The sequence below is a fragment of the Trachinotus anak genome, unplaced genomic scaffold (genome assembly GCF_046630095.1).
Source record: "Trachinotus anak isolate AG129_WGS33_773 ecotype Australia unplaced genomic scaffold, CSIRO_AGI_Tana_v1 ptg000004l, whole genome shotgun sequence".
NCBI classification, from domain to species: Eukaryota; Metazoa; Chordata; class Actinopteri; order Carangiformes; family Carangidae; genus Trachinotus; species Trachinotus anak.
The window spans coordinates 22,947,716-22,967,295 of record NW_027273855.1 but is presented as its reverse complement, the minus strand read 5'-3'; the positions used below and the strand labels follow the sequence as shown (position 1 = coordinate 22,967,295).

At 40.2% G+C, this 19,580-nt stretch overlaps 3 protein-coding genes across 9 annotated transcripts; 1 reads left to right on the top strand and 2 right to left on the bottom strand.

Moving 5' to 3' along the window:
• Nucleotides 1-329: 329 nt before the first annotated feature.
• On the bottom strand, nucleotides 330-7,395 carry bin2a (bridging integrator 2a). Of its 6 annotated transcripts, none has more exons than XM_071477190.1 (13): nucleotides 7,131-7,264; nucleotides 4,884-4,992; nucleotides 4,708-4,788; nucleotides 4,482-4,536; nucleotides 4,295-4,389; nucleotides 4,016-4,111; nucleotides 3,771-3,878; nucleotides 3,589-3,674; nucleotides 3,423-3,498; nucleotides 3,243-3,325; nucleotides 2,208-2,826; nucleotides 2,015-2,090; nucleotides 330-444 (listed from the first exon to the last, which is right to left on the bottom strand). In XM_071477190.1, the coding sequence occupies exons 2-12, from the start codon at nucleotides 4,965-4,967 to the stop codon at nucleotides 2,037-2,039; spliced, it is 1,437 nt and encodes a 478-aa protein (XP_071333291.1). In that variant the 5' UTR covers nucleotides 4,968-4,992; nucleotides 7,131-7,264; the 3' UTR covers nucleotides 330-444; nucleotides 2,015-2,036. The 6 variants fall into 6 exon arrangements, with proteins under 6 accessions (XP_071333291.1, XP_071333288.1, XP_071333289.1 ...); XM_071477187.1 differs by lacking the exon at nucleotides 330-444 and adding an exon at nucleotides 932-1,913 and having other exon boundaries at nucleotides 7,179-7,395; XM_071477188.1 differs by lacking the exon at nucleotides 330-444 and adding an exon at nucleotides 932-1,908 and having other exon boundaries at nucleotides 7,179-7,307.
• On the top strand, nucleotides 5,767-8,950 carry LOC139621026 (uncharacterized). Its single transcript, XM_071477191.1, has 5 exons — nucleotides 5,767-6,001; nucleotides 7,409-7,514; nucleotides 7,763-7,869; nucleotides 8,100-8,272; nucleotides 8,370-8,950. Exons 1-5 carry the CDS (start codon nucleotides 5,845-5,847, stop codon nucleotides 8,646-8,648), a joined length of 822 nt encoding a protein of 273 aa, XP_071333292.1. The 5' UTR covers nucleotides 5,767-5,844; the 3' UTR covers nucleotides 8,649-8,950.
• Nucleotides 8,951-9,475: 525 nt separating this feature from the next.
• racgap1 (Rac GTPase activating protein 1) lies at nucleotides 9,476-19,209 on the bottom strand. Of its 2 annotated transcripts, none has more exons than XM_071477182.1 (17): nucleotides 19,068-19,209; nucleotides 18,102-18,207; nucleotides 17,797-17,999; nucleotides 17,551-17,693; nucleotides 16,962-17,031; nucleotides 16,795-16,848; nucleotides 16,633-16,710; nucleotides 16,271-16,388; nucleotides 15,521-15,663; nucleotides 15,026-15,190; nucleotides 14,803-14,898; nucleotides 13,567-13,765; nucleotides 13,028-13,133; nucleotides 12,541-12,673; nucleotides 11,000-11,126; nucleotides 10,796-10,895; nucleotides 9,476-10,532 (listed from the first exon to the last, which is right to left on the bottom strand). In XM_071477182.1, the coding sequence occupies exons 2-17, from the start codon at nucleotides 18,184-18,186 to the stop codon at nucleotides 10,457-10,459; spliced, it is 1,896 nt and encodes a 631-aa protein (XP_071333283.1). In that variant the 5' UTR covers nucleotides 18,187-18,207; nucleotides 19,068-19,209; the 3' UTR covers nucleotides 9,476-10,456. The 2 variants fall into 2 exon arrangements, with proteins under 2 accessions (XP_071333283.1, XP_071333284.1); XM_071477183.1 differs by having other exon boundaries at nucleotides 18,102-18,199; nucleotides 19,068-19,204.
• Nucleotides 19,210-19,580: the final 371 nt, after the last annotated feature.

The window sequence follows — 19,580 nt, the reverse complement described above, 5'->3', positions numbered from 1 at the left end:
CCACACGTCCTGTGGTAGAACAATATGTTACATATTAGTGGTAATTTGATTAAATGCAATTTTATAATATAAAATAAAAAATTACAAGGCTTAAAACTAGATTTTGACACAGGGCCAGGACAAGGAAACCTGATGAACATTTGTATTTGAGGAGCTGAAACCAGTGAATTTCTGGAATTTTAGCTTAAAAAATGAATTATTTGAATTTATCAGCAAAACTATTTTAGAGATTTGTCATTTTAGTTTTACTTGACTTTGCTGGAAAAATATCTTGATAGGACATACTCAGGTTGAGTGAACTTATCTTTGTGTGTAAAATTAGTGGAGTCTCTTTCAGAAGAAGTCAAAGAACACAAGTCATATTGAGATGGACATCTCATAAACTTTCATCCTTCCTCCAGAATGAGCATTCCTCCAGCGCTGACTCCCTGCTGACTCCCCCGGCTGTCCCCATAAAAAGATGCATAGATTTTATTATTACCTATCACAACACAAATCCTCCTTCCTTTCTGCTTTTGTAAACAACAAAAAAATATTTTCCAGTCCACCCATACTCTGCACTCTTACACAAACATGTTGGCTCTCTAGATGATTGCGTGACAACTAATAGAGTTCATGCACAGAGGTTTGTTGAGTTCATATTTTAACAGCATAAAAGCTTATATTGCACCGTCAGCTATAAAATCTGAAAAATCAGCAAGAAGTGGTCTCTACGTGTGGCTACTGTAATAAAAACCTCTGCTACAATTAGAAGAAAGAAGAAGAAGAAGTAACACATTTTGGTTAATTGACCACAACACATTTTAGGAAACTCACATCCAATGTCTTATTCCAATAATGACTGAAGCATAGGCAAAAACACAGACACATAGACAGACAGACACACTCTATATTCCCACATTCCTCATTACAAAATCAAATATTTGAACTCTGGAATTCAACAATATCTTTATTGCAATTTGGTCCAAATAAACCTTGTAATACAGGAGACTTGCAGCAGAAAGCCATATCACTCAACTTCTCCGTTAATATTTAGTCTGGGCTGAGTGACACTTTGTCCTTATCACATTAAACGTCCATTTGCAGAGAAGCATTTGCAGCCATTGAGACAAAGTTCTAATTAAAGGCAATCTTTTAAAATTTTTTTTGTGTACAAATTTCATAATAATTCCTGTATATCTTAGTTTTAGAAGTGCATATTCATGAAATAATTAAAATTAATTAAACTGTATTGAAATAACTTGAGTGTAAATGGGATTTTAAAAAAAAGAAGATAACTGGTAATGATTTATCTTCACAGTGCTCAGCTAATTAATGGATTCCCATTTTGTGAGTAGAAAGGATCAAACATGAAATTCAAACTAAAATTAAGTTTTTAAAAAATGAATCCCTGCTAAGAAAACTGCATAGAAAATAAAATAAAATTTGAAAAAGTAAAAGTAAAGTAGAAGAAAAATCACTGAAACTCCGGTTTAGTTTCAGTCTTTCAGTCAGTGGCAACATGAGCGAGTTTAGCTCTGTTCCTCATGAAACTGAGACCACAGCACAATACATCTTTGTGTTCATGTTGTAGTCCGTTGGCAAGTTTTCTAACCATGTAAACCTAATAGTGCATTTATGTTTGCAACATTAGACACATAAAAGAACTACTCTGATTTTAAAATGTACCTGTTTGGTACAGGATATAAATGCAATATGTGGGTATACCTTTAAAATGATAAAAAGTTTAACCCAATGACACTGTAGACTGTATCTACAATTGATTTCAATAAAAGATAAATAGGAAAACTAACAGCAACAAATCAATGCACAGAACGTCATTCATGACGCCAGTCGGACGTTTCAGTGCAGCTGTCTCCACATTTTTTCTCTTGTGCAGTTGTTGACTTCAGTCTCTCCTGAGCTATTCTGTTCTGGCAAACATAGATATATGAAAAAAAACTTGGAACAACAGACAAAGAGAGAACAGGAATGATAATATGAAACAGGCTGTACGCATGAAAGACACACAAACCTTATGTCAGAGTGTTAAAATTTTAAACCACTGTGCTTTTGGAATCCATGGACGCCTGTTTTTCTGCAGGAGCATCCTAGAAATGAAACAAAGAAAAGGGCAAAAATTGTAAGACATGAGAGTCACGGCACGCAACGATGGTAAGTACTTAGGAGAAGCCTGCAGCATCATGCAGGCTAATCAGATGACAAACCTTGTGAGGAATGCCCAGGACCTCAGGGCTAAACTCAGAAACTTCACCATTCTTCAGCCCGTTTGCTTTAGGAGTGTCGAGGGCTACTGGGCTGTCTCCGTTTTCTTCAATGTGCAGTGGGCCGTTATCTAAAGCACACAGCTTCTGCTCCAAGCTCTCTGAATCACAGGAGTTGTTCAGTTCAGAGCTGCTCTCACTTGCTGAAGCTCTCTCACCGTCACCCTTATTATCAGATACTGCAGGAGGCTTTGGTTCAGACTGCTTGTCTTTCACGCCCTTCTCCTCTTCCACCTGATTGCTGTCCTCTCCTGACTTCAGCTTGTTTCCACCCATCCCCGCTGCCGCATCGTCCTCTTGTGCAGGAGAGCTGTAGATCTCACTGTGGCTTGATTCAGCATCCAGGTCCCTGGACCCAGAGGTGGGGCTCTCCAGAGTTGGTGATTGTGGGGAGACTGCAAGGGTGCTGCTCTCTCTGGACAGCGTGCCGCGGCGAGGTTTGTCTGGGGACCTGAAACTAAACCTCTGGCCAGATTTAGGATTGTAGCTCCTGTGAAACTCAGAAAAACTGGCTTTCCAGGCCTTAGGGGACATCAGAGTTCGTCTTCTCAGGGAGCCATAACTGCAACATTGAGCAAGATAATATCAGAAAAAAGGAGGGATATGGTTCCAGTTTTTAGATTTTATGGTCAAATAGAGACATCAACCCATGAAAATGATTCATCCCTAAAAAAAAAAAAGCTCAGCAGAAAGCAGTTTCAGTGGTGTAGCTCAATCAATGAGTCAATGAGTAAATGCTGGAGCTTTGGTTGTGTTTGGCCACAAAACAGCTGATGACAGATTATTGGCATTAAATTATTTTTGGAAAAGGCTAAGAAAAGACTTTGGAAGGATATTTTACAGTGTTTCATGATCTGTATTAGTGTAATAGTAGCAGTATGGTAGTTTATTTGAACTCAAACTGTCCTGAGTAGATGGTATCATCTTATGACGAACTATTCACTTCATTTCCCAAACAAAATGAAAAGAAGAACTTACGGTTGCACTCCCCTCAAAGAAAACCCTTTGTCTGGATGCTGAGCCTGCAGCTCCTTTATCACACTCTGTAGATCAAGATTGAGCTAAAAGAGACAGACAGTCAAAAAAAACTATTTAATAACAATAAATACTGAGTGGCACCTGAATGTAGCTGCTCAACCAACACGGATCAAAACATACCGTGCGCATTTCCTTGTAGAAGATCTCTCGTAAACCTGACACGGCTGAGAAGACAGCCACGTAGCATCCGACACGGCTGAAGGAGAAAAACATGGACACTTAATATTAAAAGAAAAAATCTGTAAATTCACACAAATCAAATGGCAATGAAAATATTCTATCAGACCTGTCATAGAGAACAGGCAGCTCTCCTTTTAGCTCCCTGTTGATGCCTTCATAGACACTTTTGGCATAATTCATCTCTTCCTCTGCCTGTGGAATGAAAAACTGACTGTCAATGTATATGTTTGAACAAATGAGGGTTGAAATACACAGTCAAAACAAGACGTGTGTGTCATTTTTAATAACCTTGTTTATCTTGATATCATCCCTCTTCTTAGCAGTCTGCAGTGCCTCCAGGTGGTGACGGGAAGAGTCATAGTCAACCAGCTTTCTTCCCCTCTTGGCAATTTTCTCCTACGGATGGAAATAATCCACATATATTATCTGTGTGTGCATATCTCTGTGTGAGCTGCCTGTTGGTTTTTGTGCGTTTGCTCTCAGGACTTTGTGTATTCACGTTGTGTTTGCCTGCATACTTCCTTGTGCCTTACCCTGACATCTGGGAATTGGCTCACGTAGGACTCCATTGTGTGTACAGCCTGGTCTAATAGCTTCACCTCGTAGTCATTCCACAGGAGATCCTCCCCCTTATTAAAAGGCGCAGCATAAATATTGCATTAATTATGTATGAAGAGAGAGGGGAAAGGGGGGGGAGGTTGGTCCCTTGGTGAGGTATGAATCTCGCTTGCTTGCTTTTGTACTTGTAAAACAAAACTGTGCAGTGGTACAGCATGCAATAAGAGAGTGCGTATTATCACACTGATTCTGACCTCTACGAGGGCTCCCAGGTCTTCCTCTCCGGCCCAGTCGGCTTCATAAACATCAAACAGAGACTGGGAAAGACGCCTGGAGGCTTCACGCATGTCTGTGAAGAAGCAGAGCTGTTTTTATGAGGACTGGAGAGGACTCAGATCTACAGGTCTGCAGCATCTACAAGAAAGAAAAAGCACGTTTCACCTCTGACTGCGTTAATGTAGTTCCTCAGGTCCTTGTATATTCGGTTCCCATCAGTCTGCGAATAGACAAGAGGTTTGCATAACTGGCAGTCTTTAGACATCCAGTGTTTACATACACAGTCAATCAAAGAATTTGTTCGAACCTCTGAATCAGCTTTAAGTGTCCAGATAAACACGCAAAATTAGGTTGATGCTTCTTATTCTTCATTAAGCAGGAGGGTGATTACCTGCTGGTCAATAAACTGCTGGTGAAAACGTTCAAAGTAGTCGTCTCTGGTCTCCACACTCTTTCCCAGCCTTTGCAGTACCTGCAGACAGAGCGCACATTTCACAGCAACAGCAATTAAGAGGTAATATCTTCTCTCTCTTGTTATATGGGGAACACGATCCTGCAGACTATTACCTTTTCTTTGCCTCTGCTCAGCTGTCTTTGGACTTTTTTTGCAAAGTCACCAGAACCGCCTTTTGGACTCGTGCTGTCTGTCATGTTTTGTATTTTTTTGTGTTTATTCCTGATGATGAAGGGAAACAGAGAAGACAGGATACATGAACACTGGCCTTTAAAACCGCAACTGTCAAAAGTAGCGTGAAGAATTTACTCATCAAACACCTTTTTTTTCTCAAAGCAATTTCAACGTTAGGAAAATATTAAATTATTGTAACAAAAATAAATTTTCATAAGAGTGTACTACCACGTCTCCAGCTTCTCCAGCTTCATCCAGAGCTCTGGACTCCATACAGACTCTTGTACATGGACAATAACACCTTTAAACCACCCAGTATTTGTCTTTAATGCTGCATATTTAATAATGCATTTTACAGCAAAGCACCTTGTCCTCACTAATATATTGATATAATCATTGTTACTGTAGTTTACGTAGTAGTAACAAGCATGTTTAACACAATATGTCACTCATATTACTTTATGATAATACTATATTACTACTTATATTACTCTCATTGTACCAAGCTGTATCATGGTATTGTTTTCAATTTCATGGCTGTTTTATAGTATTATGATTGTATAATGTACATATACTATTTGTACCTTTTCTGATTTTTTTATTATTATTGTTTAATAATGATTCAATAATTACTAAAGCAACTTTTTCAAATATTGAAATACTTTCATTAGTTAAAGCATCACTCGGATTACTCAGCATAAAGCAGTAGGGAATAGCCATATATGCATAAAGTGCAAGTAGCACAACACTGCCTGACTCATGGACACTCCCTGCGCCTGATCCTCTAACAACTACAATACCCAGAGTTCCCAGCGGTTAAGCCGCTCCCCGTTGTGGCATGGCAGCGGTGAACTTTACCCAGACTGTTTATATTTCTTTGGGTGTAGGGGGGGTGGTCCGATGATAAAGCAGCAGATCCCTGTGCTGCTGGCCGAGCTGCAGGACCTGATCATGGGGAGCACTCTGGTGAAATGTGCCGTCACTGACCTGGGCATCCAGTGGGCCGGCTGGGCTGTGGCTGCAGCCCTCAAGACCGAGAAGTTTTACGACTTGGCAGGTAATGTAAAAATAACTGAGGGGATTTCCCTGTGTTAAGGTTGACTTCAGCCGTGAGCTGACTGGTGGTGCAGTCTGGAGAGTTGTTCGACAGAAATAATTGGTGTAAACTCGACTGGACAGAGCAGAGAGTCGCATCTTTGCAGCCTGGGGGGGGGGGGGGGGGGGGGTTAATTGACCACAACTCAGCTGTGGGGGTTGCGATATACATTTAAAGCTTTAAAACACTTTAATGTTGAATGATCATCATTACAAAAGCCGTGTTATCTGAAACAGGTTTGTTGTGAAACAGGCCTGGAGCTCCTCCTTCAGCCTCAGAGGCGGCAATAAAGCTCCAATCAGCTTAACTCCACGGTCCTGTCGGCAGGGGCGTAGAGAGCAGTCCTGGGGCCCTGTCTCTGACTCAAAAGGGGGGCTGTTTTGTGGGGCCCATGAAAGAAATGGACATTTCTCGTCTCTCCACTCATAAGCACACTGGTACGCTTGTGACTGAGAAAATTATGTTGTAATTTTGTTGCAGGCTGGTCTCACTTTTACTCTGATAAAAACTATTTGAAAACAGACTGGTGAAGAGTTAGTAAAGGTTTTGATAGCTGAAGAATTACTGCATGTTCTTCGTATCTTCATTTATTTGCATCCTCAGAAGCTGAAATATATTCTTTTTTAAAGTTACATTAAATTTATCAAACTATTTTGATATTAATAAGCAAAAATTACTTAACATTACCTAGCTCCAGCTCCTCAATTGAGAGGATGTTTCTTTTTTTTTTTTTTTTTTTTTGTCTTTTGTCATAGTAAATTGAGTAACTTTGGGTTTTGGAGTGTTGGTCGCACAAGAAACGGAAAGGTGCCGCCTCAGACTTTAGAAAACCATATGCGGCCATCCTACCGACCAAACAATTAATCAATTATTTGAGAAAATAATTTGTAGATTAATTGAGAATGAAAATAATCATTAGGTGCAGCCCTTGTGTCCTCACTTTCCTGTGAGATATAATTATGAGATAGACACAACCAATCAGGAAGTTACGGATTTGCAAATGACTTCTATCTGTCAGGACAAGGTGCCACTGGACTTAAATGCAGTCAGTTAACGAATCATTAGTCACATGTAGAACAGCGTAGCTTACCTGTCGACACCAGTGACTGATTTCTTTATAATTTCTCAAATGAATCACCTTGACACTTCTCTTTTACTCGTCCTCCTCTCGTCCTCCCCTGGTTCTCCGCTCTGCTCTGTGCTCCTGGTTATTCTTACCCTTGAACTTTGGAACCAATTGTCTGCAGTATCCTGGGTAAAAGATTTATTGAACACGCCTTAATCTACAACAAGAAGAGCTGTCCGCCATGCCCATGTCCCAACCAGCCTGAGTCTGCAGCTTCTATCTCTGTCTCTTTTTTTCTGCAGGATCTGGCACATTTATACTACTTGCACACCTGAGTCGTATCTGGGGTGGAGCCAGTCATGTCCGTCAGAAGGTGCAGACTGGGTTGGTGACAGCATGGGGACTCAGGTAGGCAAGGCAGTATTGACCCCTGGTCTTATATGAAGTGACAGCCCTCTATGGTTGAATTAAACTGAAACACAGGCCAAGAATATATCCTGCTGCATTAAAACCCACTGGGCGTTTGTGTAGGTTCAGTCATAGAGGGTCGTTGGCAAGGTTAGAGGAGAGACTAATGAATGAGAAACTTTTAGAGTCAGGTTAATGAATAATGCCGTGGTTAATGTGAATGGAAGTTAACTGTGTTCTTTCTGCAGGCTGGGTACATTCCTCTTCATGCGGATCTTGAAGGACGGTCATGATCGCAGATTCAACAATGTCAGAGACAGCCCAGGGACTTTCTTTGTATATTGGACTATTCAAGGTACTTGGATGTGATGTAAATACCTTTCTTATTACTATAGTCCTTGACCAACTCAGCACCAAACTGAAGGGAGGGTTGCCTTGTATAAATCACTGTCTAGTTTCTCCCTCTTTATATGCATTTATTGTAGGCAGTGAGCTGTTGGTTACAGTAGGTTAACATCATTTAGTACATGGAAGTATTAAGGCAGGTCTGGTTGAAGATGATTTATTTTTTCCTGCTTCTCTCAGCTGTGTGGGTATTTATGACCCTCCTGCCCACCCTCATGCTGAACAGCGAGAGGCGAGATGTGCCACTGGGAACGAGGGACTACGTTGGCTGGACTCTGTGGGGCCTTGGCTTTGCTACCGAGGCTATTGCTGACCAGCAGAAATGGTTTTTCAAGCGTGACCCAGATAATGCTGTAAGTTAACAGACCTCATGTTGTGCAACCTCTAACTTTAATGCCTCGTTCACTGAGAGTGACAACTATACTGCCCAATTTACTGTTGTGCCTCCAGGGGAAGTTCATCCAGAGTGGACTCTGGGCCTACAGCAGACATCCTAACTACTTAGGAGAGATCCTGCAGTGGTCGGGCCTGTGGCTCTCGGCCTCGTCGGTGATGCAGGGTCCCCAGTATCTGAGTGTGGCGTCACCGCTCTTCGTGTGGTTCCTGCTGCGTTACGTCAGCGGTATCCCCATCCTGGAGAAGCAGGCCATGAAGAAGTGGGGGTCTGACCCAGTCTTCCAGAACTACATCAAGAACACTCCTCTTCTCTGGCCTTGGCCAAAATTTTGATGTTGAGCATTTTCTCAACTGTTGCACCAGTAGCTTCCTCACACAAAGGTTTACACACTCTGAATGTTCTCAACCAAACTAAGCATATTTAAAATTGAGTGTGTAGTTGTAATTCTCTATTATTGTCATTTTATTCAGTAAAATAAAATAAATGTTGTAAACTAGTCTTTGCATAACAGACTTATGTGTAAAATATTTTTGTGGTATCATGATTGAGAGCTAAATAAGTGCGTTTTTATCAAGAATATAAAGGCACCTCTTGAGGTTGAGCATCTCTACAATAAAGGTGTCTGTTAAGATTACAGGTCACAGTGTGAATGGGTGTTACATGTTTAGTTTTAAAGAGTGAAGGTGGCCTTTTGTTAAAACTGCCATCGACCATCACTCAACAGGGACCAATTACAGCGCTGTCCTGATATCCCATTCATGTGCACATCAACACAACCCACTCCTGACCTCAACCACTCAAGGCGTGAATGAATCTAGAGCTTAAGGTCTTATCATAATTATGTTTCTTACTTAAAGTGTTGATGTGAACATCCCAGTTATACTGCTGAGCTGAAAACTGAAAAAGCCTTTCAGATGGAGAGGTGAAACCTTTTCAAGAATGTGAATCTAATTTCCTTTGACACCGCATTTCACCAGCACAGTTGTTTTTTAAAGTTTATATATTGGAGTTAGACGCCATACTGAGGTAAAAGTAGCACCTCAAACAACAGATTTAAGTTTGTGTTGACTGTCCGGACCACAGTGTTCCCTCACACTCGGGGTGTTGAGGTTTAGAAACAGCACTGAGCATTCAACAGAAATGACAGGAGACGTTTGCGTAAAATGTTAGAAATGTATTTTATAAGTGACATGAATTTTAAAGAGTATTTCTGTAAAAAACTTTGTGCTAATAGTTAATCAAATAATGCCACAGTAACTGAACTGGCTAATCTTACTAAGTAATTGCCTTTTGTCTCCCATAGTACGAACATGACACAGAGCTTTAAACATCAAAAAGATCTGACAGAGATTACAGCAGGTGACATAAACCAGTGGACTACGTTGCTCATGATCACTGGCAGTGCATGATACACCATAAAACAGAACAGCAGCAAGACTTTAAAATTTGGTCCCCTTTCTGAAGAGACTGATGACGATCACTGAAAATATCACACAGTCAAGCTTACAGATCAAGATCTTCCCACTGAGGACTTGTAACTACTGCCTGTAGTCAATATACGAAAAGGATAGAACGTGTGAATCTAAACATTTATAGTACACTTTGCTGCTGAAATAGAAATGAAATACAAACATCAAAACTAAAAGAAAGCAAAAGCAAGAATTACATTCATTTAAAACCTAGAATGAAATGCCTAAGAATGAGCTCTTCAACTTCTGAGTGACACATGAGTTGAAAAACTCCAAATAAATGATAAGATTAAAAACACATCACAACAACACTGTGCTTATACAGTACATATTTTCATCTATGAGCACACTTCTCAAACATAGTAAATATCAAGCACATTCTCATGCGTTAAGATGGGAAATGAGAATGTCATGTTAAATATTCAGCAAAAGCCTTCTCTAAAGTCATACGTGTGCATAGATAGGAAAAACCTACTATTTGGTTAAAAAAAAAAAAGAAATCCTTTTACAAACAAGTAAAATGATCAAAATACAACTCTTATGATTGTGAAATATTTAAACGATTATAAGTACACAGAGGAAGACTAATATGGTTATGAAAGCGGTACCTTGTTATGTGTTATGCATCATGTGTTATTGCAGTATGAATAAAGGTTTTGTGTATCTTTGGATTATTTTAGGAGCGGAGATGCAAAGAATTTTCCTTGGCGAGAGAATCCGACCGCTGATTTGCTCTTGCTCCCAAATCTGCAACGAGGAAAGCACATGGCATGTAATGACATTAGGTGTTATGGTCAATAAAACAGTGCGATTGGAGGATAATGAGATATTGTATGGTAGATTAATTTATATGGAAGATGTTCAAAGAAGTCAGCTTTTCTCCAAATTAAAAAAAAAAAAAAAAAAAAGTACTTTGAATGACAACAGTCTTTTTACAGCCAATGAATCATTAGATCGTTGTAAAAACAGTGTTTAAATAGGGCAGGAGGGGGCTGTGCTTGTGTGTTTACCTGGGCGTCAGAGTGGACTTCATGCGCTGAGACAAGGAGCTGGAGGAGGGGGTTTTATTGAGCTGGTGCTCAGGAGTAGTGATAGGTCCCAGCATGCTCACTGCGACAGTACAAACATTACGATGAAATGTCATCCAATAAACAACTGTGTCTACACTCATATAAGCACTGCAGAACAATGCACAGAGTATCGTGAGCCGGTACCTCTCTCAGGAGTGGCGTAGCAGTTTGTGTTCTCGATGATCAGATGGTTCAAGTTGGGCTGCTCGGTTTCTGCCATTACAAACTGGCCCCAGTAATCCACGGGCAGAGCCAGGAGACGCTCCACAACCTGAACAGAGGGGGATGAGTAAAAACGAAAGAGATCAGGGATATTTCAGCGTGTTGCCTCATCCTCTTCCAGTAGTATCACACTGGTTACGAAGATGCCTTGAGCAAGACAGAGGGGAATTATTACGAATCAAGTGTATGGTATTGTGATGATTTTCAGGAGTGTAATATTACATAGCAAAGAGGTTTTTTGTGGTCTCTAAGTGTGGGAACTCACACATTAGGCTGGTTTACAAAATTTGAAAATTTGTGATCACAACTATTGATCACAATAAAACAATCCTTTAATACTTTTTTTAAAAATATCAAAAACTCATCTTGACTTGAGTTTGGCCATGTGGTTAACATTCCACATAAAAGAAAATTTAATTCACCAGTTTTTAAGATTTTTCCAGCTGTACCCTTGCAATACATTTACAGTCTATAATTACCTCTTTATGAGTCATTCATTCAGTCCACCATTCCTATGCTGGATTGCTAGATTGCCTCCACAAACACAAGTGATTCATCAATGAGTGTATGATAAGATAAGATGGCCTTTATTAGTCCCACAGGGGGAATTCACAGCGTTACAGCAACAAAGTGGCAGTGCAGAGAAAAGAAAGCTGCAAAGAAACTGCAATAACAGATATTTAAGAAAGATAAATAAGAATATAATAATATACAAATTATATATAGTGTACAAAATTACATATTTACAAGAATATACAACAGTAGCAGCGTATGTAGATATTGCACAGATTGGTGTATGAAAGACTGTTCGTTCAAATTAAAAGCCATCACTGGCAAAACATTGGTTGGTTTTTATTGTGGTGATGCAGTCAAAGGAAATGCAATATATCTAACAGGTGAGTGCCAACAGTGATTGTTCATTAACAAGGTATCTACAAAACAAGACAGTATTCCTTTACTGGGTATTTTCACAGCGGGTCATTTTTGCAGGCAGTAATAGAAACAAGGAGCAGCAGCCGCAGCCAAATGGTGCAGGACTCCAGCTCCTCAGCTTGGTAACCAACTCCTCTTACTGTGCCCTGCTGCTGTGTCAAAAACTACTCCCATCGTGCCCAGCATAAAATTTATGTCACGGTCGCTCACGGCATGATGGAAAAGGCCACTTACTGACCTCATTAAAAACAATACAAGTGTGTTTAGCTGAGTTGTAAACACATACATCAGTTGCTCTTTTGTTGTATTTCTGACAAAATAAAGTGTTTGCTGCTGCAGAATTATGGGTCCTAGTCCTGGGTCCTGGTATTATATGCCACATGCTGTTACCATGGTGACTGCAGTGTCACCAAATGAACTGTCTGAAATCTTATGGACTATTTTTAAAGTTTTCAGAGTATGGGGAAGTATATGACTAAGACCTGAAGAAACAGAATACACAACAGACATGACAAATTGTTGCGGCCTACCTTAGGCTGTCGTTTAGTGTCCTGGAGGATTGTCATTGGGTCTGGGTTGGGAATTGCATGACCCACAATAGTTGGACCAAACACTCGAGCCAAGTTACTGATGTCCATCTTAGTGTCCAAACTGTCAGCAACTCTGAAAGATGTGATTAGATTTAATTATGTCGATTTGATGTATACGAAATCAAACATCCACAATCTGCAGTGTATTTTAGGTTAAATACAGATAATTGAATTTCTAAGAAAATGAAACTTTGCTCTGTCTAAAAAGCAGGAAAATAGATCAAGCTGAGCTGTTGATAAAATTCTGAGCACAGTTTTTTTGCCTAAAGCAATTTAGCCTAATTAAATTTAGAGGGTACAGGGAAATTTAAAAAGTCAATTACAGAGAGAATAACAGGAGCATGCTTTTTACCAGCCGCACTGGGACATGCACAGCATAGCTCACTAAGGTATTTTTGGATATATTTAGAGGAGTGTAGCTGCCAACCTCTGAAGGTGAAGAACTAAGAAAGCCAGCGTGTCTCTGTTGGGCTGTGGCAGGTCACTGATGGTCTGGTACATCAGAGCTATGCTGTTGTCGTCATCTGAAACCTCTGAGGGACAACCAAGAAAACAATTTTGTCAGCAGAGACCAAGAAATGGGAGGTTGTGTGAATTCAATAAAAACAACCTGAAAGGAAATGTATTTGACTCAAGTAAAAAAAACAAATACCAAAAATGCAAACAGACTGAAAGATCAATCTTTTTGTTGATTCCAGGCAACGTCTCGCCTGAAGTTTTCATCATTGTACAGAACAAATTGCAAAAACAAAGTAGTAACACTTGAGAAACCTGCAATTAACTGCTCTGTTGGATACATTTCTGCTGTCTATTAAGAAGTGACACAAAGCTTTAGTTATTTCAAGTTCCACTTCAAGTTAACTTTATTTAGTGTGTCGATGCTTTTTGCTATGTGCTATGTCAGAAACAGCTATTACAAAGACTGGGGTCTTTTCTAACACCAGTCAGACACACACACACACATACCGGCTGCCTCCATGAAGGTACGGTTCAGGCGGAAGGTGAGAAGAGGCTCCTTGAGGTTCCTCAGGAAGTCCTTGAGGAGGCCGGTGATGGCATGGATATCGTCCACCTTGCTCAGCACGGGAACGGTTTTGCTGCGGAGGAACTTCTCCTTCAGCTCCTTCACTGTGCGATCAGCACCAGACAGACGGTAAAGTCCAGCCTGAGAGGGTAGAAATACAATTATTAACTATTCTTTAATTTTCTTTAGTGAACTTACCCCAACTAAGCCCACAACTAATGATTGTTTTCATGATCAATGAATCTGCCAGTTGCTTCCTTGATTAATAATTTGTTAATAGTGATAAAAATGCCAGTTACACCTTTCCATAATCCAAGGTGATACATTTAAAATGATTGTTGTAGTCCATATACAGTCCAGATGTTTTGGTGGAACATTTGCACATGGGCAGGTGAGCACTCTCATTAAGAATGCTAATTCCCCACAAACTACACAAAAACAGTAAAGGATGTATGTGGACTGTATGACTGATGATCCAAATCTTCATCAAAACTTGTTATTTTGGGAGGATGTTGTTGTTTCTTGCAGCGAGGGGGATTTCGAAAAACACTAACAGGCTGGAAGGGTGAGGGGAGGAAAAAGCTACGTAAGACATGAAGCCAGCGAAGCTTATACCCACAGCCTCTACCCGGTGAGCCAGACTGTCTCTTCAGTATTGTCAACAAACAACAAACGAAAAAGATCATCAAATCCCCATATTTTGCAATGACAAAATCATTTCTGCCAATTTATCAGTGAAGCTCCAGCCTCATCCCCACATAATTCAATAGTGCAAACAACAATATTTATCAAGTCTACATTTACCAACACAATTTGCATGGTTAAGAGCCATGGAGTTCAACGATGTCTTTGACTAAATCAACAGAACAAGTGGCAAACTTGAGAACAAAAGGCAACATTTCATGACCATCTTAGAAAGAAAGCGAGACAATAAGACAGGAACAAAACTTAAACAACAGAAAGAAGAGACAGCAGCACAGTCACACAGCCATCGACAGATTTGGAGAACTTCCACAGCCCAATTACGAATTTAATCTCCCAGGAACAGATTGTTAAATCTTAGTTACAGCTCTGTCTCAGTTTAAGGGGAAGACATTAAAATAACGTCTTGGGTGTGAAGCTTTACAGCTCTTCACATTTCTGCATTTCACTTATTAGGACAGGAACACACCACTCACCTCATGCAGGCCTCTTTGCTCTATCTCACTGATACAGTGGACCACAAGAGGGGGGATCATGGGTGACATGTCGGGAACGTAGTCTGCAAGCACACCCTGGCAGGAAATAAGAAATTGGGGTAAACTGTCATCACTGAGATAAAATTTTGGTGAGAAAACTAACTTCTAAATGTGCCTCTATATCTCATATCAAGAGAGAAATGTCATGAAAATGTTTACACACCTCCCCGATTTTGACTGGTGTGGCGCCCAAATTTGGGATGCATGGCAGAGGGCAGCGCTCGCGACACTCAGGGTGGGACACCACCCTGCAGTCACGGCACTTCAGTGAAATCTTGCCAAACTTGATCCTCTTTCCACAGGGCACGCAGGACTCAGGCTTAATGACCTATAAAAGACATTAGAAATTACTTAAAAGGCTTTTACAGATGGTAGGTCCACATCTATGCATGTGTTCAGCCAAATCCACAAGTCACACTATATTATAAATAAGCCAAAAATGTACTGCAAATATGAGGACCCGTGGCAGTTTAAAACCATTCAATTCTGATGCCAATATGTCAATTTGGAAATAGATTAACTTAACAAATATGTTCAACTTCAGTGACATGTTTGATCAAATTTATTGGTAGAATTATTGTAAAATCCTAAAAGAAAATGTGCTTTTCTTGTCAGATTCATTCACTTTGCAATTCTCTCACACAAGAGGTATTCTTACCGTTTTGGAGACAAACTCATGGAGACGGACACCTCCGGTGCTCTGCGGAGTGCTAGGCTGGGCTCTTATCTCTCCCTCAGGGTTGGCAGGCTGCTTGAAGACATCCTCAGACTTGACAGATTCAGAGTCCCACTCCATGGCAGCTGAACAGGAAAGACAGGAAATCAATACCCGTGTATTGCATATAAACATCCTGCAGGTATCAGAAAATATACTGGCGAATTACTGCTGCTGCATATTCAGACTTAATATGTCTATAAAAATAATGAGAGCATTTTTGCAAATAATATGTGGACTAGCACAGTCTCCATTAACTTAATTTTGTTTTGATTTTATTTTGGCTGCATCACCAGTCTTGGAAACACAGTAACAGTACATTGATTTGGTGGATGAGGATCTGGCATGAGCCCCAACTGGACTCTTCAAAATAACTTAAAATGTGTCATGTCGCCTCAACTTCAAAATAAAAGTATTCTTTGAAGGGATTTCATCTAAGATGAACTTAACTAATTAATTTAGGACAGAGTGATGACAAGGTATTCACACTGATTTCTAACTGCGAAAAAGTACAGTATAATTGTCCTCAACGGGCTGAAAGAGATTGGGTCTCTTAGCCCCAAGTCACTTTTTCACTTTTGTCTTAAGATCCGAGTTAGATGGATGAGAATTAAGATAATTTGAGCTGAATACCATTAGCCTTGTATAATGAAGTACCCAAGGATACATTTTCCATCATTACAAATATCTTACCAGTTCTTCTCCTGCTGCGAGTCCAGTAAGGAACTGTCTCGATGGTAGAAATTGCCTCAACAGGTCCTCCATTTGCAGGGACAGTCACTGTGGTCTTTGTCACCAGAGTCTCATTTCCCTGTCACAAATAATAATAGAAAAAAAGCAGTCAAAATACCCACATACAACCAAACCATGTCAGAGCCCAAATGTGTCCTTAAGAACTGGTTACAGGGCTGCTTTTGGTTGCCAAAGCTCATAGAATAGTTGCCATATTTTAACTCGTCATACATTGGGAGTGATTGTGGTCATGTGTCATAACATCACACATCTCAGTGATTAAAAAAGTGATGATTATATGCAGACTGAAGCAAAAACCCTACCCTCTCTGAAGTTCTGCCCGTTGATCGAGACCTTTTGGAGGCAACTGGAGGCCCATCCACATGATTTCTTGAGGAGCGCTGAAATCAAAAATCGCAGATATGACATCTGAACTTCCAATGGACATTCTTCAAAAAACCAAAGCCCACATGCACTTAACATACCCTTTTTTCTCGTTTCTTAAGTCGCACCGTCCTCAAATTGGAGGAGTCCCAGTCCTGTCAAAGATCAAGCACAGCATCAGAATCAGATTTCTTAATGTAAGCAGGATATTTTACAGCACATTTAAGTTGCTTTAATTCCAGAGGATGCTGACAAGTAAAGTACTTACAAGAGAGTCATCCGTTTTGTCATAGCTGATATCTGACAAGATAGAGGCAGACTCGTCTATTGTCATCAGTCTATCAGAAGGAACAGAAAAGATGTTAAGCCAGTCAGCAGTGTTCCCTACATTGAGTATTTGGATTAATACAATACATTTGCCTCCATCCCAAAAACTTTTGCAGATGGTTTTATTTGCAATTAATTCCTTTCGAGAATCTAAATAAAAACACAGTCAAGTTCAGAGTGATTTCAAAGTGTGTTGGAATAGTGCATTCATGTGATAAAAAGATGGAGAAGATAACAGATGGGGAAAATGACTTCCCAGTGTAAAGTTAGCTTGTGAATACAATGCTGTGAGTCTCAATCGTCAGACGTTCCCACATGCAAATTAAACTCCCCACAGGGGTGAACCACCATGAATGTTGTTCTCTGCCTCTCACCATATGGTTGAAACAACAGCTGAACCAGCAGACAAACCACAGACATGGCAGATTAAAAAAAAAAAAAAGAAGAATAACACAGAAGCTCTTTATTGCCAGAAACAGGAACTAAATACTGTGGGAACTATAAACATTCTCTATTTGTGATTTTCTTACCTCCGGCTAGTATTCAGGTTGGCTGCAGCCTGACAGTTTGTGTTCAGGAAGGCCAGAGCTGAGCGCTGCTCTGCACTCAGCTGGATGCTGTTGGTGGATCCTTCGCTGGTCAGGAGGTCACGAATCAACTGAATTTGACGGTCCTGTATTATAGCAATGCAAGCAGTGCACATATACTGTAAGAAACTATTTGAACCGGGTGAAATAAAAGACTGAGGATATCAGCAAGCATTTAACCCAACATACCAACTTCTCGCAGTCTGCCTCAGCTTTTTGCCTGCGTCGGATCTCCACATCGACTTGGTTGCGGGCATGTTTCAGTTTGACCTCCAAGGCTCCCCTCTCCGTCTCAGCTTTTGTGAGAACCTCTTTGCAAGACCCTAGTTCCTGCTCTGCTCTCAGCCATTTGCGACGGCAGTTATCAAAGTTTTGTGCCATCTGAATGAAGTCTAGGGAAAAGAGATGCACATTGTAATACAGTATAGGGATCTGTGGCATCTGTGTCAAATGATAAATAGTAAAGATAAAACCAATAACCATAAACTACTCACTGGGTTCAATGTTCTCATTGAGGAGGTCAGCTTGCGTCCTGAGCTTATCATATAAGCTCTGGAGGCTCAGCACAGCGGTCTCCATGATGTTCTATAACCTACGACCCTTCAAAGAGATGCAGTGTAAGTTACATACATTTAAGTCATAGGACAATGAGGGCCGTGGTTCTGTTAACAGTACTGTGCAAAAGTTTTAGGCGTTCAGATGTTTAGATTCTCATACATTACTCTCTACCATCTTGGAATCTGTCACAAACTCATCCTGCAGAATGACAACAACCCCAAACATACCAAACTAGCCTCAGAGACAAGAAAGGGGGGGTCCTGCAATAGATGCTGTGGCCCCCACAGAGCCCTGATCTCAACATCATGGAGTTAGTCTGGGATTACATGAAGAGACAGCCTTAATCCATAGAAGAACTGTGGCAAGTTCTCCAAGATGCCTACAACAACCCACCTGCCACGTACCTTGAAAAACTGTATTAGACCTGGTGCTGTTTGAAGGGCAAAGGGTGGTCACAGCAAGTATGGATTAAATTTAGTTTTTTTCTGTTTACTGCAGGTTGTGTTATGTTAATTGATAAATAAAAACAATTAATTGCATTATAATCCATAAAACCTTCGTACAGTTTCGTAGAGCTTTTGTGTATTTGATTTTCAGATACAAATCAAGGAATTAATCTGAAAACTTAACGGCAACAAAAACAATACATTAAAATATCAAATAACCCAGTTAAATCCACTTAAATAATCAATATCTACTCCTTATTTGCCACCGCAGTTCATATATTAAATTCTATTTCTCTTGTTTTTGTTCTAAATCTCCAGTAAATAACATTACACATGTAACTAAACGGTGCCATTGAAAAATAACACGGCGGTTACGTTAGGTCAGACGTTGGCTGCTCACGTTAACTTTTGTTTTATCGTCCGTGCTAGCAACATTAGCTGGCGACAGTTACCTACCGTTCCTGTTGGACAGTAAAATCCTTTCAGCGATGTTTAGCAGAGTATTCCTTCCTTTTTCTTTTGGTTTAGCGACCAGCTTGTTTTATCCTTATCCGCATCCTTCCGCAGCCGCTGTTTCATTGAGCGCGTTGTATTTCAAATTTCGCCGTTGGCCAATGAGTGACGAGCACCGAGCCGACGTCAAGGAGGAAGAGAAGTCACTTCCGACTGCGTGTTTTCAAAATAAAAAACAACATCTGCGGGGCTACTAACAGACAGCAAAAAAGTACAAAAGCGAATGTTAAATGTCATTTTAGAACATTTTAGAAATAAAATGTTGTAAGTTAGTCAGCTAACAATCAAAGAAACAAACGAATAGAGACCAAAAAAAGAGGAATGAAGGAGAAGAAAAATGTTACACTTCCGGTTACAACTTTCAAAATGAAATCAATACTACAGAATAAACTGCCCCCCCCCCCCGGAGTAAAAAATACTAAAAATAACGACTTCAATTCTACCTACACAAGTACA